At 36.6% G+C, this 25,355-nt stretch overlaps 1 protein-coding gene across 1 annotated transcript in view; it reads right to left on the bottom strand.

Moving 5' to 3' along the window:
- The window catches only part of MTTP (microsomal triglyceride transfer protein), a 173,616-nt gene that overhangs the window by 117,809 nt on the left and 30,452 nt on the right, over window positions 1-25,355 (bottom strand). The window contains exons 2-3 of the mRNA XM_053703476.1: window positions 21,641-21,828; window positions 18,776-18,919 (exon numbers count right to left, since the gene is read on the bottom strand). Coding sequence (XP_053559451.1) covers window positions 18,776-18,919; window positions 21,641-21,828 — 332 coding nt within the window. The remainder of the gene's footprint in view (window positions 1-18,775; window positions 18,920-21,640; window positions 21,829-25,355) is intronic.

Raw genomic sequence — 25,355 nt, 5'->3', positions numbered from 1 at the left:
ATTGTATCAATGAAATGTTTTGTGGTCCCAGGACATACTTGAAAATGAGAGAAATCTCAATGTATCCTTCCTGGTAAAATATTTTATAAATAAATAAATTGGACAACACTGCCCTCCATTAATCTGGTGCCTGAACTCCTAAATGCTGTGCAACTTTAAACTGCCAGCTTAAAGGGGGCTAAACACTCCTTCCTTTTCATGTATCCCAGGAGGCTCCTGTATTAAAGGGACATGAAACATATTTGTTTTTCTTTCATGATTCGGATAGAGAATGCAATTTTAAATAACTTTCCAATGTATTTCTTTTGTCTAATTTGTTTTGTTCTCTTTGTAGGCTTTGTTGAAAAGTATACCTAGGTAGGTTCAGAAGCTGCTGATTGGTGGCTGCACATACAGTATATGCTTCTTGTCATTGGCTTTAATTTGATCTAACACTGTGTTTTTGTTAGCACAACTTTCAAGATTTTGCAAATCAAAAGCAGTTCTTGAATACATAGAATCTGGTAGAATCCATGTTCCTGGTGTCATTTGCTGCAGCCAGTTAGCGGCAGATGCTTGTTTTCCTTGATTAAACATTTTCTGTGGCGTTTTAATGTTTAATTTCATGTTTTTTAAATCAAAAGAAGAACTTTAAGGGAAATGAAACCCCACATTTTTCTTTAATTCTTCGGATAGATCATTCAATTTTCAACAACTTTCCAATTTATTTCTGTTATCAAATTTGCTTCATTCTCTTAGTATCCTTCATTAAATAATTAGCTGTATACTACTATGAGCTAGCTAGTACATTATTATTATTATTATCGTTTATTTGTAGAGCGCCAACATATTCCGCAGCGCTATAAACAAAGGGTACAACAAAACAATTATAGTACATAAATCTGTTTAGCCAATGGCAAGAGAAAAATGTGTGTAGTCCCAATTAGCAGCTAGTCTATGGTAGTAGACTGCTGCGGCTGAGAATATGTACATCTACTTTTCAACAAAGGATATCAAGAAAACAAAGAAAAATAGATAATAGAAGTAAATTTGAAATTTGTTTAACATTGCATGCTCTAAAAGCTTAATATTGATTTCACTGTCCCTTTAATTAAATAACTTGTCTAGTGGTTTTGTTCTGAGAGGAATCACATTCCAGTCCAGTGGAGAGAGACCAGAAAAGAAAATTAGTGATCCTGGGGGAAACACCATTAGGGCCTCAGTTCTGTGTATATCTTTCTAACTCAGATTGCTCAAGTTTAAAAAGACAAAACTGTAGCAGATGCAGCTGAGAGGTTTAAAAACAACCATTTCTTCATCTTTCAATTTGTTTAAAAATATATAAAAATTCCTACAAACTGGCCTCAATCCAACTTTTTTAATTTTGAAATTTTAATGATTGTGATTTTGAACCAAATAAGCCTGGACAAAATGACATTTTAAACATGAACTACGTTTAAAAAATGTGTTTTTTTACAACATAAATAAGAATTAATGCTGCTACCTAATTCTCCCCAAGGTAAAGATTGTGCCACTAAGGAGGAAGGATTTAAGCCTTTATATACTAAACACTCCCGAAAATTGCAGGATTGTTACTACAAGAAGAAATGTATTCAGCATGAAGAATGTCGATAAGCGCGTAATTCTGAGATACCAGGTGAGTTAATTACCCTGGTAAATGATTTATCATTATTGATTACGTAGGGCCCTAGGTTGTTAGAGGAGTTAGAATTTTATTTCTCCAAATGTAACCATCTGAATAGAATCATGAATGAAAAACAGATGGACTTTGATAGCCATTTGGAGTTTTTAAATAAAATAACTTCTCCTTCCTGTAATCTGTATTTAATAACACGTTCTCAAATATATCAAGAGAACAGTTGCCTCTGTTTTTTTCTGGTCTCTGTTACATTTTGTTCTTAACTCACTTTTGTTTCTGTGCCAATCTTATTGAAAGGGCCTTCTTGCACCTTGCTATGTCTATTACACCAGCTGCAGACAATAGGCTAGATTACAAGTGAGGCACAACCGGTTTTGCGGTAGCGCAATCGTGTGTTTGTGAGCCATTTTCATTGAGCTGATATTACAAGTGGAGCTAGCGCAATCACCTTTACTTTTCAATCCTTACCGCGATCTCAGAGCTGTGGTTAACTGTTTTCCAAAATAAAAAGTTGCACAAAACACTTCAAAAATACATTACAATGTACAGTTACACTCATATTATCACTGTCCAATAAAAAATATTGCACAAAAAAGTTATAAGGGGTCAAAGATTGGAGATCTATGGTGCTATAGTGTTAGAAAAAGATGTATTTGTATATATATATATATATATATATATATATATTTATATATGTGTGTGTATACCTATATCTTAATGTATTTATATCCAAACGTATAATATCCTTGCACTTAAAAAAATTATATAATGTAATGTACTATAAAAAGTAATGATAATAGTATGCAATTTTTATAGTATTAATAAAAACATGAGCATATTTAATGTAATCATTATACATATAGAAAAAGATGCATACACATAAAAACACACAGACTGGGCATCCAAAGGCCTCTATTTATCAACCCGTCAACTTACTTGCATTCGCCGGCACCAATACGCTCGCCTAAAATCGCCTAACATCGCTGCCGCGGACCTGAATACGCTCTCCAAAGTTACCAAAAAAGCTGTCAAAAAGCCACGCACCAAGTATGGGGCGATGAGCAGCGGACTGTTGTTAACTAACAGTCATCGATCTCGCTGCTCTTCGGCTTTTTCCCAGCTTTATTGGTATACTGTCACTAAACACCCACACTATACTAAACTGATTAACCCCTATCCCGCCGCTCCCCGACCCCGCCGCAACTAAATAAAGTTATTAACCCCTAAACCGCCACTTCCGGAGCCCACCGCCACCTACATTATACTTATTAACCCCTAATCTGCCGCCCCCTACTCCACCGCCACCTACATTATACTTATTAACCCCTAATCTGCTGCCCCTACACCACCGCCACCTACATTATACTTATTAACCCCTAATCTGCCCCCCCAACACCGCCGCAACCTACATACTTATTAACCCCTAATCTGCCATCCCCAACGTCGCTACCACTATATTAAATGTATTAACCCCTAAACCTAAGTCTAACCCTAACACCCCCTAACTTAAATCTAATTTAAATAAATATAAATAAAATTATTATCATTAACTACATTATTCCTATTTAAAACTAAATACTTACCTATAAAATAAACCCTAAGATAGCTACAATATAACTAATAGTTACATTGTAGCTAGCTTAGGGTTTATTGTTATTTTACAGGCAAGTTTGTATTTATTTTAACTAGGTACAATAGTTACTAAATAGTTATTAGCAAAATAAATACAAAAGTACCTGTAAAATAAAACCTAACCTAAGTTACAATAACACCTAACACTACACTATAATTAAATAAATTACATATATTAAATACAATTAACTAAATTAAATACAATTACCTAAATTAAATTAAATTAGTTAAAGTACAAAAAAAACAAACACTAAATTACAGAAAATAATAAACAAATTACAGAAATTTCAACTAATTACACCTAATCTAATAGCCCTATTAAAAAAAAAAAAAGCCCCCCCAAAAAATAAAAAAAACCCTAGCCTAAACTAAACTACCAATAGCCCTTAAAAGGGCCTTTTGCGGGGCATTGCCCCAAAGTAATCAGCTCTTTTACCTGTAAAAAAAAATACAAACAACCCCCCCAACAGTAAAACCCACCACCCACACAACCAACCCCCCCAAAAAAATACTAACTAAAAAAAACTAAGCTCCCCATTGCCCTGAAAAGGGCATTTGGATGGGCATTGCCCTTAAAAGGGCAGTTAGCTTTTTTGCGGCCCAAAGTCCCTAACCAAAAAATAAAATCCACCCAAAACACCCTTAAACAAACCTAACACTAACCCCCTGAAGATCGACTTACCGGGAGACATCTTCATCCAAGCCAGGCGAAGTGGTCCTCCAGACGGGCAGAAGTCTTCATCCAAGCCAGGCAGAAGTGGTCCTCCAGACGGCAGAAGTCTTCATCCAGACGGCATCTTCTATCTTCATCCATCCGGCGCGGGGCAGGTCCATCTTCAAGACATCCGACACGGAGCATCCTCTTCAGCCGACGACTACCCGACGAATGAAGGTTCCTTTAAGTGACAATTCTATCAGCCAATCGGAATTAAGTTAGAAAAAATCCTATTGGCTGATGCAATCAGCCAATAGGATTGAAGTTCAATCCTATTGGCTGATCCAATCAGCCAATAGGATTGAGCTGGCATTCTATTTGCTTTTCCGATCAGCCAATAGAATGCCAGCTCAATCCTATTGGCTGATTGCATCAGCCAATAAGATTTTTTCTACCTTAATTCCGATTGGCTGATAGAATTCTATCAGCCAATCGGAATCTAAGGGATGCCATCTTAGATGACGTCACTTAAAGGAACCTTCATTCGTCAGGTAGTCATCGTCCAAAGAGGATGCTCCACTTCAGATGTCTTGAAGATGGACCCGCTCCACGCCGGATGGATGAAGATAGAAGATGCCATCTGGATGAAGACTTCTGCCGTCTGGAGGACCACTTCTGCCCGGCTTGGATGAAGACTTCTGCCCGTCTGGAGGACCACTTCACCCGGCTTGGATGAAGACGTCTCCCGGTAAGTCGATCTTCAGGGGGTTAGGGTTTTTTTAAGGGTGTATTAGGTGCGTTTTATTTTTAGGTTAGGGACTTTGGGCCGCAAAAGAGCTAACTGCCCTTTTAAGGGCAATGCCCATTCAAATGCCCTTTTCAGGGCAATGGGGAGCTTAGGTTTTTTTAGTTAGTATTTTTTTGGGGGGGTTGGTTGTGTGGGTGGTGGGTTTTACTGTTGGGGGGTTGTTTGTATTTTTTTTACAGGTAAAAGAGCTGATTACTTTGGGCCAATGCCCCACAAAAGGCCCTTTTAAGGGCTATTGGTAGTTTAGTTTAGGCTAGGGTTTTTTTATTTTTGGGGGGGCTTTTTTTATTTTGATAGAGCTATTAGATTTGGTGTAATTAGTTTAAATTTCTGTAATTTGTTTATTATTTTCTGTAATTTAGTGGGGGTTTTTTTTTACTTTAGCTAATTTAATTTAATTTAGGTTATTGTATTTAATTTATGTAATTTATTTAATTGTAGGGTTAGGTTAGGTGTTATTGTAACTTAGGTTTTATTTTACAGGTATGTTTGTATTTATTTTATCTAGGTAGTTATTAATTAGTTAATAACTATTTAATAACTATTGTACCTAGTTAAAATAAATACAAACTTGCCTGTAAAATAAAAATAAACCCTAAGCTAGCTACAATGTAACTGTACGGCAGATTAGGGGTTAATAACATAATGTAGGTGGCAGATTAGGGGTTAATAAGTATAATATAGGTGGCGGCGGGAGCGGGAGAGCAGATTAGGGGTTAATAAGTATAATGTAGGTGGAGGCGATGTAGGGGGCAGCAGATTAGGGGTTAATAAGTATAATATAGGTGACGGCGGTGTCGGGGCGGCAGATTAGGGGTTAATAAGTATAATGTAGGTGACGGCGGTGTAGGGGGCAGCAGATTAGGGGTTAATAAGTATAATATAGGTGGCGGCGGTGGCGGGGCGGCAGATTAGGGGTTAATAAGTATAATGTAGGTGGCAGCAGTGTAGGGGGCAGCACATTAGGGGTTAATAAGTATAATATAGGTGGCGGCAGTGGCGGGGCGGCAGATTAGGGGTTATTAAGTATAATGTAGGTGGCGGCAGTGTAGGGGCAGCAGATTAGGGGTTAATAAGTATAATATAGGTGGCGGCGGTGTTGGGGCGGCAAATTAGGGGTTAATAAGTATAATGTAGGTGGCGGCAGTGTAGGGGGCAGTAGATTAGGGGTTAATAAGTATAATATAGGTGGCGGCAGTGGCGGGGCAGCAGATTAGGGGTCAATAAGTATAATGTAGGTGGCGGCAGTGTAGGGGGCAGCAGATTAGGGGTGTTTAGACTCGGGGGTTATGTTAGGGTTTTAGGTGTAAACGTAACTTTCTTCTCTCAAAGGAATCAATGGGATATCGGGCAGCATCGAACATAAGCTTTCGCTGCTTTCAGACTCCCATTGATTCCTATGGCATCCGCTGCCTCCAGGGCGGCGGATTGAAAGCCAGATACGCTGGGCCGGAATAGTGGCGAGCGTACCAGGTAGAATTTTGAAAAGTAGCAAAAGTAGTCAGATGGTGCCGAATTTGCATTCGGAACATCTGTAGTGACGTAAGCATCGATCTGTGTTGGACTTTGACCAGCGGATCGTATGTTACGTCACAAAATTCTACTTTTGCCGGACTGTAGCCTTTGATAAATAAGGCGAATCAGACTCGCCACAAATACGCTGCGGAATTCCAGCGTATTTGCGGTTGACGGCTTGATAAATAGGGGCCAAAGTCTCAAAAAATTACAGATCGTTAGTCCTATGGGGAATTTCACCAGCAAGAAAAAGCATGCAATGCAGACAATTGCAATGCTGTGTTAATGTATTCACATCCAGGCTTGTAAGGGAAAGCACAATACTCTTAATCTCATGCATAGAATAGAATTTGCAAAAGCCACATATTTGTGTTATTATGCAGATGTCAGCAATATCATATTTATATATTTACATCCAAGCTTATAAGTGAGAGTGCAATAGTCTTAATATCATGCATAGAATACAGTCTGCAAAGCCACAGTTCAGTGTAAATATGCAGATAAGCAACAGAATATATTATTTGTGTGCAGTGAACCAATGCATCATAATTCAGATAAAGTGAATCAAAGCCCGACACTTAAGTATTATATCCGCTGGATATGTGCTTCAAATAAAGGTATATGCAGAGTTATAGGGGTTATCATCCTTTCAGTGTAAGATGATTAATCCGACACTCAAGAACTATGTCTGCCAGGATATATGGGTATACGTTTACCCCACTGTAGAATGTAAAAGAGGAGACAAACTCACCCAAAGTTCTGATGATAAGCCTGGGAAATCTCCAACCCGCAGGGTCCGTTGCTCCAATGGACAGAACTTGTCATGGCTGCAATATTATCGTTATGTATTCAGCATATGGATACTTCTGCTCTCGAGTGTAGCTGACTGGCATCTAATGTCACATCCAGCCAGTGAAGCACCGGGCCCTGCATATTGGAGAGTTTTTCGTGCTATTCGGGTTAACCCTAGCACAAAATATTTTTTTTTTTGGAACTTGTAATACAAACACAACCTGAGAAGATCAAAAATGAAAATCCTAGCAGAGATTTTAGCAATCGCTAAAAAATAATAATACTGCACCACTTGGAATCTAGCACAATGTGTAGTATTCAGGATATTAATATTACCCAAAACACATTGGCTATTAATTTGCCATGCAGCTTGTTAAAGCAAAACTCTAGTGGCAAATTGCAAATATATATATTTTTATCTGTATTAGTAATAATTTGAATTTAATTTATTGCACTGGTCAGTCAGCATCATCAATATATCACTATTTATTTGAACTGCTATGAAATGTCAAAGGGACATTAAACTCAAAACTGTTCAATTATTTAAATAAAAGAGTGTAGCTTAAATATTGTTAAAGTCATTATAAAGTTTAATGAGTTACTGCCCAGTATCTATCTAAAAATAATCTTAAAAACAGGGGCACTTTAATTCATTAAATGTTACAATGATGCTTCTTTTTTAAAATATTTACCATTGCATTATTGTAAACATACCGCTGATCCTCCGCCCGCATCTCCTTCTGTATTTAGTCCCAGATATTGGTCGGTATGGTGCTGTAGACTGCAGGGTAGTGAGTACCTTACAAATACTAAACACAAACGCTATATACACACTACACAAACATTACACACAAGCAGACATACAATACACACACTACAAATACTCTACATCTACTAAATACAAACTATACATATACACACTATACAAACACTATGCACACACTTCACACATGTATACATTTAGCACCTCCGGAATACTACAAACACACCATACACACACCGCAAAAACACTGCTCTATACACTCCACACACCACAAACACACTCCACACACCACAACAATGTTACTCGCCACACACTACACACACCGAAGAAACACTAGATATGCACACTAGTTACACAAACCACAGAAACATTGCACACCATACACACACACTACAAAAACACATATTATTCTAGACAATCACAAGAAGCAATGAAAAAACACCACACAACCAACAAAAGTTCTACCAACACACCACACAAATACTACCCGCACAGCCTACAAAAATACTGCACATACACACACATACCCTTTTTTTGTTTAAATACTTTTTATTGAGGTTATACATTAAATACAGTAAGTGAATTGTATTACAAAAATCGTAAATATATGAAAAGAAGAGGGATATCATTTGAATTGCCACTCTATCCACAACCGTTACATCACGATCATGTAGTAGTCACTATACATAACCAGGACCAATATCTCTCAGGCATACAATATTACAGAAATAAACCTCACATTTTTTAAGTTATCTGTAGCGATAAAGAACAACATGAAGAAATAACATATACACTGACTCAGTATAGAATTCTCCCCCCTAACTTTAAACTGTCCTGAAGATATATATAACACTTATTGAAAAACATACCAACAATCAAGAGATGCTTCGCAAATATCTAATAAAAGATAAGAAGTATACACATTAGACTGAGATTCCCTAAATATAGGAACATGCGTACAAATAAAAAATTAAAAAAAGCATATAGGTTCCTCTTGAGCTGAAACATCTTAATTAGAGTACATAGAATGAAACATATGAAGGTCTAATACAAAAAAATCAATATTTTAGTGCAATAGGAAATGGAGATAAATGCGGTATTTTACAAGAGAAACCGCGCTGACCACTCCGGACGCAACCCTGCACGCCAGAGTGTATCATATGGGAAAGGGAGGGGGGGCAGGAGACCAACCAATCAACAATAGAAAATAAGAAGGAAGTGAACTGTCATAATGTATGTCAACGTAAGAGGTGCTGTATGCTTAGCCCTGTCTATATATGTTTAGGTGACCGTTAGGTGAACTAAAAGACCAAGACTGTTCCTATTGTGGCGTATTATGTGAAAGGGTGGGGGCTAAAAACCATATGCTCATCAACACATAAAAATAAGGATATGAGATTCCGTGGTACTGGTCAACAGAAGGGGGCACTAGAAACTCAGTACAACAGATATGTGTAAAGTACCTTTAACTAAACTCTAAGGACCCTACTGTTCCTAGTATGGCAAGGTCGCTAGATCAGAAATGAGTTCCATGTCCCCTATAACACCACTCAATGAAGGTGCGAAATGAAGTTCTGGGATGGTGGGGAAAGCTTGAAAATGGCTTCTTATAGGTTTGGTTGTTTCTGTGGGAGTAATTTTCAGCTAGTGTATATCAAAGACTAGTGCTATGTCATATGGATGTTAGTGGGTCTATTATCAGAGATATTATCCATTACTCCTGTGGGCATCTTTTATAGTAAAAAAGGGAAAATAAACCTTGAAAAATAAACCTTAACTTAACTAGAAAGTCATACTGCCACGGCCGCTGACAGCGTGGTAACAAGCCTATAACGACATATGAGACTCAAGGGCTTTCCCAGCACTACCACAATTAACCCCAGAATAATGGCAAAAATTTAAATCCTAAATTGAAAATTAGATGACTCCTATTTAACAGCAACAGACTTATTATCTTTATTGTATCTAGGACTACTGGAATCAGGATCTGCCTTATAACTTAGTCACTGACGAGACCTCAAGAGGCAAAACCGTTTAACCATTTTTTCAGCAGTATTAGTCACAAAATATATACTTATTGTCAGTAGATCTTACAAAGAATATGAAACACATTGCAAACAGATCTAACTGGCAATAGCAGAGCAAAACTAATAGTAATATAGGAGTTTTAACAAGCTTTCAGTACCTACTATAAAAAGCACACCAAGACCTGCAATCAGTTTAAAACAGTTAAGTCCCAGAACTAAAAACCTCATGCCTGCATTTATCGTGAGAACAGTCTTATAGAACTATCAGAGTCACTAAAGCAGAAAAGTGTTTAACCCACTTTATTTATTTAACAACGCCTCAAATAAGAGCCTAGCATAGTGCCTTCATCTAAAATAAAAAGTATCCTGGCTCGTCTATGATGGGTTCCAGGCGCAAAAGAGAAAGTCAAACATGGCAGGGAAACACAAAGCCGCATACCACCTAAAATCATAAGCTTGCCACTGAGCAAGGAGCATGTAACCATAGGCAGTCTTATAACTATAAAACGGGCATTCTGCTCAATAAGTAATAGAAATAATACAGTCCCGCAATAGCTTAAAGTCTGTTCACCCTCATAGCTGCGTTATCAATTTAGGTGAGCCTCCAGTAGTCGCACAGCTCAGCACAGTTATCCCACACCAGATGGCCAGATTAAGGTAGGTTTATTCCCAAGTTCATGGGCTAGCTCCCAGCTTCGTCTCAGGTACAATCTAGATGCTTGATCAAAAGAAAAGCCACACTCATCTCTTTTCACTTGGTATCCCAGACAGAAAGCAGAACCAATGACCGAAATCAGCCCACATGTAGGAGCTCCAGCCGTTTGGTCTGTCAGCAATGATGGGAGGCAGGTAATGAGAGTGCTATGTGAGAGATCCCCAGATTCCTGGGCCAAGCTATCCACTCTAGATTCTCAGGACCTGTACCGGGCAGGTAGCCAGCTTTCAACAACAGCATTATTGAAGAACGTAGTCGCTTCTGAGGTATGTGGTAAATGCCGGGGCCCCAGAGCATCACCGTTCTCGCTGCCGCTGTTGGCCGGGTATAGGCAAACTTCTTCCTGTATTCCACCGGAGTCTGCAGGGTCCAGGGCACCGGCCGGAGCCGCAGTGAGAATGAGGCTATAAGACTTTAGAAGTTCATGTAGCTCAGCTAAGATCCAATGAGCGTCCACCATCTTAAATGCAGAGAGCAAAGATTATAACAGGAAAAGTCTCAGTTCATATAGGAAAGTGTAGACTGGTCTGCATAAGATAGCTTCCCCGCCACGCGGGTAGGAAAATGGCCACTGCCTGCTCAGCATCAGAAAAGGCCTCCAGCTGTACCGTAAGATAGCTGCATCAGAGTCACATTATAACCTCCACCAAGCATTAAGTTGAAGTCTCTCACACGTTCGTTAATGCTTAGAAGGTGTGATGTGCCTTAAGAAGCTTTTTAAATCAATTATAAAGCTGTAATAGCTGGAGCTTCAGAAATGTGCGTCCACTCTCTAGCGTTGCTGGCTCCGCCCCCCCACACATACCCTTTTAACAATATGACACCTAGGAAATTTAATGGGAAAGCAAACTACCTTTATGTTTAAATTCCCAATCAAGTGTTGGTTATATAGCATTGTGATTCCGAAATTAAACTTCCCAGATTGTGGGATTTTATTTTAAAAATGTCTGTGCTTTGTTATGTTTAATTGTTATATTAAACTTTGACACTGATGTAAATTTTTGACACACACACACACACACATATATATATTTGTGTGTGTGCGTGTGGGTGTGCGTGTGCGTGTGTATACAGGACAAAGGAAGGCACATATAAATAACACTAGATGGTCACATTGTGTTAGCCCTATATGATCTAAACCTAACAGCTAACAAAAACATTAGCCTACTTAGATTTCTAACAGGCCAATTTACCAACAGAAAGTTTAAAGTAACATTGTAATCAATTTTGTTTTTTCTTTCATCTAAAAATATATATTTTTTTAATTTTTTGAAAAATGTATGTTCCTGTCCTGTGTAAAAAAAGAGAATTTTCCTTTTCTACCAGTAAAGCAGAGGCAGTTCTCCTAATCAACCAGTGAAGTAGTAAGATTTAGAAAACTGCTGTATTAGTTTAACTTTAAATTGAACATCTTTTATTAACATTTCTTCAGGCAAACAACATTTTATTTTCAACATGTGTAAATGCTCTTTCGAATGACCAATAGAAAGATATTTGAGTACAATGTACCTTTAATAGAACAGTAATGATAACATTTGCTAAGCAGTATACTGAAGGAGACAATTTATCATCCATCCAACATAACTGATACTACATGCAGACAGTGCATCTAAATAATATTTTAGATAATGAATTATAGTTTAGCAATATACCACTTACACACCAATAGGAATGTGACCTTTGCTTACTGTTGATTAATAAAACATATTAAGATAATAACTGCACCTATTTTATTGCCTAGATTAACTAGCAGCTGAACTAGAGGGTTTCCTATTATTTTAAGCACTTTTCTAGAAAGGACAGATAAGGATGTTTAGTATATGCAACTACAGGACATGTCCTTATTTTATTGGTTTAACTTGACCTTTATACAGCTATCATTCTCATAAAAGATAGATTAACTGCAAAAATGATTGAGAAACTTCATTTTCTTGGTTGTGTCCTTAGGCTTATAGTACAGACATATTGATGATACTACAAAGTACTCATACTTTGAGTTTCATGTTTTCTAAATGACATGTTCATTTTTAAAATGTTGAGTCATGTAAAACTATAAATATACAATGGTTGCTGTTACATTTTTCTCTATTCAGTATTGTTTTATGTAGTCTTATTTCCAGCTAACAGAGAGGAATATGTCTATGCAGATAAGTCTTAACTTACTAGAAAATAGCCTTGTGCTTGGAGATAGTTTTGTAGCATAGTTTGTTTATGTCAGTTTGTGTGTGGGTGAATATATATATATATATATATATATATATATATATATATATATATATATACGATCATTATTTAAACATCAGCCTCATTTTGAAATAAATATGTTCTCTATCTAGATGTAGGCTTGGCCGTACGTGTTACGTAAGTAGGACAACGTAACAAGGTAGGGAAATATTACAGAACACCGGCATTCTTAGAGCCAGGAGGGTTGTGGTGGGTGGAACAGGGCGGCCTGTCAGCAAGTAGGAGTTGTGCTTCCATGACGACACTGCTTCAAGTCAGGAGGGGATCGGGCTTGGTTCTGTCCTTTGAATGTTATCAGGTGCGACAACACAATGAACCTGCAGGTAACAGATGTGCCCCCCCCCCCTGTACCCTGCACCTATAAGGATTACTAAGTGTGTAACAGATTCTGCATCCTAACTAATTGCTTATCGTTACAGCAGATATTCTGACATCACAGATTTCGCTGATACTTGTGACTATTTATCATTGCATGACCTTCTTCATGAATCTTGTGTGTCTGATACTCCCCACAACATGATAGGTACACATGGAGGTTTTAAACCCCGTTCAGTTTTCTACCCTACTAGGGAACGAGGACCCTTCCTAGAAGCTTTCCACCACAGAATAGAACAAGACCTCATTGATCTGAGTAAAAACCACAAACATGTCTTTCCTAATTTAAATACATCACAGCAACAGGCCCTCACACATTTGCAGAGTAGAAAGGATATTATCATAAAGAACTCTGATAAAGGGGGAAGTATAGTCATTATGAATAAGTGTGACTATGTAGCAGAGGCAAGAAGACAGCTCTATGATGTAAATGTATACGACAAACTGAGGGGTAACCCGATTGTGACTTTTTATTTGTGGCCAGACCGGTCATCTCAATCTTCCACCACCTCCCCAAGGTACACAAATCCTTGGAGGAGGTGCGTGGAAGACCTATTGTCTCAGGAATAGGCTCATTATTTGAAAAATTGTCCGGCTGGGTTGAGTCTCTACTGCAGCCATTTGTACATATGTTGCCCTCTTTTGTTAGGGATACAAAACATCTCCTAAAGACATTGGAGGAAGTTCAATGGGATGCAAACTGCTCGTGGCTAACAATAGATGTTGTCGGATTGTATTCTGCTATCCTGCATTCTTGTGGTCTAGTTGCCATTGAAAATGTTTTGAACTTGTATAGTAATTATGATGATGGATTAAAGAGTTATCTATTAAGGGTTATTGAGTTTTTGCTCAGTCATAATTTTTTTGAATTTGGTGGTGAGTTCTTTCTGCAGAGACGTGGGACCGCTATGGGGGCAAAATTTGCCCCAGCGTACGCCAACCTCTTTATGGGTTGGTGGGAGCGGTCCCACGTCTATGCAGAGAGAAATCCCTACAGGAAGTACATAAAAGTGTATAAAAGATACATAGATGATTTGCTGTTGATCTGGACGGGTACACAAGTTGAAGCACAAGAATTTGTGAGCTTCTTGAATGACAATAGAGTTAATTTGGAATTTACTTTTGAATACCATGGCTCTCAAATTCCCTATCTTGATATTATCCTTATGGGAGATGTGGCTAGTGGTCAAATTGATACAACTCTGTATCGCAAACCAATTGCATCTAATGCATTCTTGCATGCCCGTAGCAACCACCCCTCACATACGGGATTTGGTATTGCTAAAGGGCAGTTTATCCGTATTAAACAGAACTGCTCGAGGGATCTTGACTTTGAAAATGAGAGCATTATCCTAAAAAACCAACTAAGAGAAAGAGGGTACAAAAACAAGGTAATTAACAGAGCTTACCTTGAAGTAAGCAGGATGCCCAGAAGTGACTTGATACATGGAAGTTGCCATGGACAAGTTACTAATAAGTTTGATAAGGATAAACCTACTTTTGTTACCACATTTAGTCCTCAGTTTGGGGCTATCTGTGAAATAGTAAATAAACATCTTCCCATACTGTCGGCAGAAGACAGTTTGAGGAACTATGCCTCAGAAGGATGTAAATTTGTTGCCAAAAGGGGTTGCACCTTAGGGAATATACTCTCACCGAGTATGTTAAAGATGGATAAAACATCTACAAGTAGTTGGCTTCAAGTAAAAGGTCATTACAAATGTCACTACAGCAAGTGCATAGCATGTAGCTACGCAAAGACTACACGTACCTTTCAGTCCAAAATGACTCAGAAAGTGTATAATATTCTTGATCTGACCAACTGTAGAACCACACATATTGTGTATCTTGTAGAATGCTCTTTATGTGACAAGCAATACGTTGGGTGCTCGACTAGAGAAGCACGGACACGTATACGTGAGCACCTAAGAAATATTGAACTATCAATTGAATGCTCAGGCTTGACACAACATTTTATACAGGTGCACAATCAAGATGTGAGCAGTTTAAAATGGCAGATCATTGAGTATATTAGACCCTCTTTTAGGGGGGGGGTGACAGAGCACAGAGAGTTTTGCTTAGAGAAGCTTACTGGATTTTCCAGTTAAAAACTCGCAGACCAGGAGGTCTGAATATAGATCACGATGTCATTAACTTCTGGCAAAGAAGATGATTTGAATATTTAATCTAAAGACATTATGTTCCTTACATTTAGCTTAGGGTCAATTCATTGATTATAGCTAGGAGACATGTATATATAAAAAATACAGCACCATAGAGTAGTTTGGTTGTGAATTATAAAGTTGTGCACACATACTTGCATATTGGTGGTACTTATATGGTGGACTTTAAAATATTTAGGTAAAATAATATGTAGGTATAATTAACAGGGTTAACAGTTGAGTATATATTTGAATATTTAGGAAGGAAGGGTTGGATTTATTTTGAATTAGTAGCATTTCATATAATGTTTTTCAAAAACACCCCCAAATATCCAGAGTGTAATTGTAAGGATTCCAACGTGACCCTAATATAGCTTTATTCCAAGTATAGAATTAATACAGTTATGCTTAGGGATAAGATACCACTTTTTACGTAACCACTGTATTTTACACAAATTTACAATCTTTTGTTTACCTTTCCTTTCTGTAAATATGCAGTATTGGTATTTGTGTCATAAGGGTATTTGCCTCTCAATGTACCATGGTGTGGTCCCTTTAAATATGTTCATGATCACAGCAGGACTGGGATTTTCAATCAGCTTAGGGCTATTTAAGCCCTGAATGGTTGAGAGTGACTATGTCTATGAGTAAGGCTAGTTGGAAGCCGAAACGCGTGAGACTACATTACTAGTCCTGCTGTGACTTTTTTGTTTTACATTTGTTTTAAGCCTGTTCCTTTTCCTGCAATAAAAGAGACTTTCTTTCTAAAAACGCCTTGAGGTTTGCCGGATCTTTTGTTTCTACAAGCAGATATTCATGCATGGGAGACCAAAAGATTATCACCGAAACACCTCACAACTATTATTAAAATGGCAGCAAGTGAGTTCAGACCCAGTCACTGGTGATCACAGCATAATAACCTGACTGAGAGAGATCACGGTATCCTGGTATGTGCATGTATTAGAGGCGGGCACTTGCATTACATAAACTAGTGATCTAGTACTGTCACTTTTGCTGGAAGAAAATAAAGTTTTTTATAGTGGATACTAAATAATGTGTATTAAACAATAGCTTGTGAAAGTTTGCTTTTGCTGGTGGTAACAGATTTTTTAATTGGACAATTTTAGTAAAATGCTGGATTGACAGTTTATCTGGAGCAGTCTGTACTGTTTATGATTCTGTTGATTGTCCTATAATGACTCATCTCATACTTGATATTTGTTCATAACTATTTTTGAACAGTTGTGCCACATTTCCCATATGTTTCAAATTTGAAATCTAATTTTATTGATCAAAATCAATATTAAAATGGTGTGTTACGCACACTCACACTACATATTTATTTTATTTCCTTTAAAGGCTGGTCCTCCCAAAACATGAAAGGTTCACAAGCTACAGGCAACAGAATATGGTAATCCTAGTATGTATGTATTGGGTACTTGTAAAGCGCGGCTAATCACCCGCAAGGGTCTCAAGGCGCTGCTCATTTTATCGACCTCGGAAGGATGAAAGGCTGAGTGGACCTCGCCAGGGATCGAACCTGCAACTCTTAGGTTGCTACAGAGCTCAGCCACAGTGCCTTAGCATGCTGAGCTATCTGTCCGGCTCTGCTATCTGTCCGGCTCCTAGTAAAGATTGGTCTGGACTTTGTAACAAGCTTTAGGTCTTGGAGAACTAGTTTTTCCACATCCTGGTATGCCCCCTTTCTACAAGAAGAGTAGCTCTATGTTATATGTTTTCAGTTTACAGAATTAATTATTCGTCCATATAGAAAACAATGTAGAACACATTAAACCCTTTATTTTAAAGGGTCAGTAAATTTACAATTTTCAAAATCTCAGTCCGTGTTCAGTTTTATGTTTACATTTGAACTGTTTATTTTATTTTGTAAAAATAATAATATTTATATGTAATAATTAAGCTTACTTTTAGTAATAGAACCATTAGTGCCTGGTACTTCTCAAACCCCTCTATGACATATCTTATATAGGAGGTATAGAGCTATTTTGTTCAGCACACATGAAATTCTTGGCACGCCTACATTTCGTCCCACTTAAGCTCACTCACGGTAATGTCTCTTCAGAGCAGCTTCCTATCTGATTACAACTGTGCATGCATCAGAGTAGGAGCCATAGATGCACTTTGATAGTATACTCAGTAATAGTCTGCGTTGCCCATGGTTTTACAGCAAACGTTTGATGTACATATACCAGATTAATTAATTATAATAACAAATTGTTTATAATACATTCCATAGAACATATCATTTAATTTGATATGTTTTTCTAATGTTTTTTTAGAAATAATCATGTTATTTAAATCATAGATTTCCTTTAAAAATTATTAAAAATAAATATAACTTTAGCATTTAAAAAAATTAATAATAAAGTTATACCAATACCAATAATTGCAGATGTGCCAAGCTTGGCAAATGTTTTCCAGAGTTCTGTCTGATCACAAATCTACTGTGCAATTCTACAAAATGGAAGGCACATGCTCTCTTATAGGTCGCGTATTAAAGGGACACTGAACCCAAATTTTTTCTTTCATGATTCATGCGATTTTAAACAACTTTCTAATTTACTTCTATTATCATTTCTTCTTTGTTATCTTGCTATTTTTATTGGAAAAAGAAGGCATCTAAGCTAAGGAGCCAGCAAATTATTGGTTCAGAACCATGGACAGCACTTGTTTATTGGTGCTGTCCAATCAGCAAGGACAACCTAGGTTGTTCACCAAAAATGGGCCGGCATCTAAACTTAGATTCTTGCTTTTCAAATAAACATACCAAGAGAATGAAGAAAATTTGATAATAGGAGTAAATTAGAAAGTTGCTTAAAATTGCATGCTCTATCTGAATCACAAAAGAAAAAATTTGGGTTCAGTGTCCCTTTAATGTAGTACTGTCACTTCACGCGAGTTGCACGGAGAGAGTCGGAAGTTGCAATCACACTAAGCCAGGCAGTTGTGATGTCATTAAGTGCACGTTCACAAAATGATTCCATAGTGCAACAGATATTTTAAGATAGGTGGATGGCCATTACTTTGAAAGAAAGAAAAAAGGCAGCGGAGTGGTGGGCGGTTAAGACTTGAGATAAAATTATTAACTAGAAAATACATAAAAATTAAAATTAAATAATTAAACTTATATTAATTACATATTGCAAATGCAAAATTTAAGGATTAATTTCTGAGTTTACTGTCCCTTTAAGGATAACATATACAATGTACATTAAACTTAATTTTTGTACACATCAGCAAAATAGTTCTTCATTATTTGTGTGAAATTTGCCATTATTATTCTGGTTCAGTTACACTTTCCCAGTATCTTAGCCTCATCTGCTAGCTTTAAATATCTGCATATATATGGTTTGCCCTTTAATCAGCAATCATTATTATTAATGCACTGATACATATATAAACTTGTATAGTTTGCCCTGGTTCTCACCTTTCCAAGAGTCCACTGTACAAGGAATGGTCTTTGTAAAGCAGACAGATAGTTTTCTCCAAGTATGTCTGCAGTACTTTTTCCTGTGAAGATATTCTTATCTTCTGCACGTAAGGTCACACCATCAAATTTAATATTTTTCAGCTGAAGACAGATGACAATTAAAGTAAATTTGTAACAAAATAAATTGTATAGTATAAATAATGATATATTTCCTCACTATTACTGAATTCCCACCATCCTAACTGGACAAAAAATGGGTACAAATCAAAATAATTAAACACTAACAGAACATAAAATGTCTTAATAATATTCACATATTCGCTGTCTTTATTTTAATAGTTGACCTTTTGTTAAGTTCTGGAATAACAGATACAGCTGAATCCATTCATTGTTGTGTTATGCAGTACTCAATTTTAAATCTTTTAATAATAAATTATAATAATATCCAACTGAAGAGATAAAGATGGATTTCTGAACATATTTTATTAAAGGGACAGTCTACACCATAATTGTTATTGTTTTAAAAGATAGATAATCCCTTTTTTACCCATTCCCTAGTTTTGCATAACCAACACAGTTATATTTATATATTTTTTACCTCTGTGATTATCTTGTATCTAAGCCTCTGCAGACTGCCCCTTTATTTGTTCTTTTGACAGACTTGCAGTTTAGCCAATCAGTGATGGCTCCCAGGTAACTTCCCGTGCACGAGCACAGTGTTATCTATATGAAAAACATGAACTAACACCCTCTAGTGGTGAAAAACCTGTTAAAATGCATTCTTAAGAGGCGGCCTTCAAGGTCTAAGAAATTAGCATATGAACCTCCTAAGTTAAGCTTTCAACTAAGAATACCAAGAGAACAAAGAAAAATTGGTGATAAAAGTAAATTGGAAAATTGTTTAAAATTACATGCCCTATCTGAATTATGAAAGTTTTTTTTGGACTAGACTGTCCCTTTAAGTATTTTGCTCAAACAATTTGTTTGATGCAGTCAAATTAATCAATGTTTCTTTTTATATAGAATTTAAAAAGAGTATATGCTCACTTCAATTCACACATTCAAATGCTGATAATTGTCAAATTGTATTCAAACATTTTTTTTGCTCTAAAAAAAAAATTAAAAAAAAATGACTAAATAAAAAAAAGGAAGTCTCCTGTATCTAGTACATTTATAATATAGAGAGTAAAATACACTCATAATAGAAAAAAAGTACTAAGCAATGTATTATAGAAAGGCTGGGGTATCTACAGGAAGGTATCTCTAGTTTGATGCCATAAATCTTTTAGAGTAACTTGAGCTTTACTATTCAGATAATGCTAGAGAGACAGCAAGTCTGTTTTGTTCATGATCAGAAGAGGTAGAATACAACTTAAAGTGATGATAAATTCAGCCCAACTGCTCCACATATTTTGAAAGCTCTTATTCTAGCTAGCATATTGATATGCTTTTTTATTAATAAAAACATCAGTACACTGAATAACTTCAATTTTAGTCCTGCTACGTTACCCTTTTCAATTCAGCCTCTCTCTAACATTTTCGAAGCTCCTGCTTTGAGTGGCATCTGTTCTAGCCAATCATAGCCTTAACATGTGCCCCATGTAAAACTCTAACTGCACGCTCCCATGCTCGGAACTCAGTAATCTTAATGCAATGCGCATGCGCGACTACTTACACTACTTGCGTAACTGAAAAAGGGAATCCTCAGCTCCCCTTACAGTAAATAGTGCATCTGTTTTAAGATTACTGAGTTCCGATCATGGGTGCGTGTAGTTAGAGTTTTATATGGGGTGCATGGTAAGGCTATGATTGGCTAGAACAGATGCCACTCAAAGCAGGAGCTTTGAAAATGTTAGAGAGAGGCTGAATTGAAAAGGGTAACATATTTGAAGTTATTCAGTGTACTGATGTTTTTTAATAAAATAGCATATCAATATGCTAGTTAGGACAAGAGCTTTCAAAATATGTTGGGCTGAATTTATCATCACTTTAAGATCAAAACATATTTCCTCTCTTGTGTGATTGCTGTTTGTTACACAATCTGTTTCTTTTTAAATTTACTTTGATTTAAGTGTTTAATACAGGGGTACTGTTTCATATACCTTTAACTCTCCTATCAATGTAAGCATGTAGTCAACAACATTTTATAAAATGCCATGATTAGAGATTTGCCACTGCTGGGAATGCCTTGCTAAGCATGACTTCCAGGATCCAGAAGTATTCACCCCTGCTAATTTGTTTAAAAACACATTTGGGGAGTAAAGGCTGTGACACACTGCAAGCGGAGCGGTGCGCAGCGTGTAGATGCAGCTGTGCGCGCTCAGTGTGTCCTGCCTTTTCATCTCTTAGCACTCTGCTGCGTCAGGTCGCGTAGCTGAGCGCTCAGAGATGAAATATTTAATCTTCAGAAGCGATGCGACGCAGAGCGAAGCAGCTGCTTCATCTCGCGTCGCTCCGCTTGAAGTGTGTCACAGCCTTAACTGGAACAAATAAATATAAAGAGTATGAGCCCTCCTAATATCACTCTCTGATAGCTCTGAATCTAGGCTATTGAGTCAAGCAGACAGAAAAAATGAACATATATCCAATGCAACATTAAAGAAGACCAGAGAGTCATCATTCTTAAAAAACATAATTATGTTAGATATAATTTAATGTAAAGATACCTTACAAATAACTTTCTACTCTTTGCCTTAAATGACAGCTGCTTTATGATGTCACTAGAACAGTTCACAGTTATCATAGTCGCTCATCATGAGACTTCAACATTAGTAGAATAATATGTCATTGCAAAATATTTTTAATACTTTGCTATTTAAAAAATATATATATTTTAAATAACAGAAAGTATGGAAAACGTACCATGATTCTCACTAATTGGTCATTGTTATTATTAGGATTCCTCCATATTAAGTTGACATCTACATCAGCAATAATCTTGTAGCCTACACTATCCTGCGGTGATCCTCTAGGTCTATCGATCAGTACTTCTGCTGTGTAGACATATTTATAGGTCTTGTCATTGTCCAGTTTTGGCCCGGTAGTGTGCACTGCAGAATGATAAAAAACATCCATTTTACATTTTGAACGAAATTATTTACAAGAATTAATAAGATATCACAATTATACTGAAAATAAACTGACATCAATATTTTATCAGATAGTGTTATTATAAGTGTAACTGTAATGTTATTTGTAATTTTGATGTGTTTTGTGCAACTTTTTTGTTTCACAAACAGTTAACCAGAGCTCTGAGGATACGCTAACCCAATGAGCATTAAATTTAATTGCGCTCAATCAAGGACGTTTACTTTCAACTGCAATACGAGTGAAAAACCTGAAAAGCTCAAACACTTGTGCTTTACCACTTGCGCGTAACTGTTAGTGCTCCGCTCATAATCTGGCATTTAATAGCCATCATTTTTAATGTTTTATTGATCATATACATTTGTGACTGTGAGCGAAAATCTCAGCATAAAACCCTACTTGAAAAGCTTGTGTTTCTTTACCCAATCAGAGAATAAAAAAAAACTACTGATTTTATTGTTTAATAAAATTAGATATTCAAGCAACCTAAAGGGACATGAAACCCAAAATGTTTCTTTCATTATTTAGGTAGAACATACAATTTATATAAAATTTGCTTCATTCTCTTGGTATCATTTGTTGAAGGAGCAGTAATGCACTTCTGGTTTCTAACTAAACACATGGGTGAGCCAATGATAATCAGTATATATATGCAGCCACCTCTCAGCAGCTAGAACCTAGGTTCTTTGCTGCTCCTGAGATTTCCTAGATAAACCTTTCAGCAAAGATAACAAATAAAGGAATCAAATTAAATAATAGAAGTAAATTGGAAATTTGTTTAAAATTGTATGTTCTGTCTAAATCAATTGTCTTTCATAACCCTTTAACTAATTTATGCTACTGAGCTTCTAATGGATTGCAATGACTTAGAAAAAGATGCCAAAATGTAATAGAAAGAGGGTTTAAGATTTCAGAATAGAGAGTCTCCTTATTACTGCCATGTAAATTACTATATTTTATATTTACTATATCATTTCTTCACTTTACTGTATCATCTGTTTTAAGCGCCGTAACTGCCTGTTGATAACCCTTCAGGTAAAGTGGCTGCAGTTATGACTACTAATGAACATATGTTTATATGTTACCAAGGAATAAAACAAGAAATCACATTAATACATTTAGAGGCATACTTGGAATTTTTCAGAATGCCTAGTGGAAATGCCTAAATGGGGGTAAAGAAAATTAAGAGCTAGATAGTTTTGTGATTCAGGATAGTCAGTAGCATTATATATATATATATATATATATATATATATATATATATATATATATATATATATATATATATATATATATATATATATATATATATATATTGCTTTCTAAGCAACCCACCCATCCCTCCCTTGTTTCTACTCGGCTATGGTCTGATTCTGCTGCTGTTTGGTCTTTCTCTGCAGGCTTAGTGGAGGTTAAAATATGTTGTTTTGTTGTTTTGCTTTCGTTTGCATTTAGTTGCTCCACCATCACTGACTAGTCAGTTGACTAGTCAGTTGGTCTGGAAATAAGTCCAAGGAGCATTACGTTTTTTTTTTTTCTGGATTCCTGCCATTCTCTGTATTGCTGTAGCATGGTCCAGTATGGGAGTGGCCAATACACAGGTAAGCTGAGGAGTGAAGGGGGAATCTTGGTGAGTCCTCCTAGTGCATGCAGAAGATAGAAATAAAAGGCTATGACTGTTTTGTGGAAGACCCCTTGAGGGAGTTCCTATAGGGTTCTAGTTTTGAGGGGTGTCTCTAGCAGATCTCACATGGGTGAGAAAAGTTAAATACTCCCTGGGGGTGGAGCTTGCTGTGCACATACAAGTTTATGGGATGTAGCTATTGCTCACCCAGAGATAGGACTCTGCTTGCCATTTACCAATGACAGTTTAATAAACAAAAAATACTTTTTACAAAGTAGAATTGTCTTGTGTTGTTATGTTAGCAATTATAGTTAAGCAGGCTATAAATTAACACCTTATGAGCTCAAAAAAAATTGCACTTGTATTAATGTCAAAATAATTTATTCATAGTGTAAAGTAAAACTGCAATTCAGAACACGTGCTAAATAGTTTAACAAGTAATGCTTACTGTCCAGTGTCCAGCAATCACCATAGTATGTACTGTCTATAATTAATGTCACTGTATACTACAGAACATTGCAAGGGATACATAAGCAGATGTCTTTGACATGCAGGGTATCCATTTCTTCTTCCATCTCTCTAGTCTAAAAATCCATTTAATGTATAGTCCCTTGATAAGGGTCACAAGACTTGCATTTCTGTCACTACCATACATATCAAAACATACTTCAACTTTATTTATTAAGAAAACTTTCCTACATTTGTTGACATTGACATATTTGGTCATTTTTTCATATTAAATCACATTTGGCTTGGAAGAATAACTTTTTAATAGTTGATTATTTTACATGTACTGTTTTCCATTAGGAATAATGCAATTCACATGTAATAATATAATTATATCTGCCAATATATTAAAAATCCCAAATAATTCCTGCCATTTCAGAGTATGCCTTCCTTAGAGAATATTGGACATATATTTTTAAAATTCACACAGCAAGACACAATTTATTCCAAAATGCATTTGCTCGTTTCTATATTGTTTTATTATTTAGTGTAAGCTGTGATTATATTATATCCTATGGAAAATACAAACCCCACCAAACCTCCAGGAACTAGACTATTTTTTATTTGGTTCATGTGTAAAATTATGTAGGACTAAAAATGCAAAGCTAATTCTGCTACAATCACCATACTTGTTCATACCATGAGAAACAAATTAGCTACTCAATGGCTTTAGCGTAAAAAAACACCTTTTAGAGACCAGGATCCACCATCCCCAATAATCTTGATAGGACAGATTTGATGCTGGTTGTCATATGCTCCAGGGAAAGAGGTGAAGAAAGATTAATTTGCACCCAAAGAAATCATGTCAAGTCCTACACTTCAGGCCCTTAACACCATTCATACAGTATCCCACAAAAGTGAGTACACTCCTCACATTTTTGTAAATATTTTATTATATCTTTTTATGTGACAACACTGAATAAATGACACTTTGCTACAATGTAGTGAGTGTACAGCCTGTATAACAGTGTAAATTTGCTGTCCCCTCGAAATAATTCAACACACAGTCATTAATGTCTAAACTGTTGGCAACAAAAGAAATGTCCAAATTGGGCACAATTAGCCATTTTCCCTCCCCGGTGTCATGTGACTCGTTAGTGTTACAAGGCTCAAGTTCAACATGGCACCTCATGGCAAAGAACTCTCTGAGGATCTTAAAAAAAGAATTGTTGCTCTACATAAAGATGGCCTAGGCTATCAGAACATTGCCAAGACCCTGAAACTGAGCTGCAGCACGGTGGACAAGACCATACATTGGTTTCACAGGACAGGTTCCACTCAGAATAGGCCTTGCCATGGTCGACCAAAGAAGTTAAGTGCACATGCTCAGCATCATATCTAGAAGTTGTCTTTGTGAAA

Source organism: Bombina bombina, chromosome 2 (genome assembly GCF_027579735.1).
Source record: "Bombina bombina isolate aBomBom1 chromosome 2, aBomBom1.pri, whole genome shotgun sequence".
Taxonomy (NCBI): Eukaryota; Metazoa; Chordata; class Amphibia; order Anura; family Bombinatoridae; genus Bombina; species Bombina bombina.
Note: the sequence above shows the minus strand (reverse complement) of the source record. Positions and strands in the feature narration are given on the sequence as shown.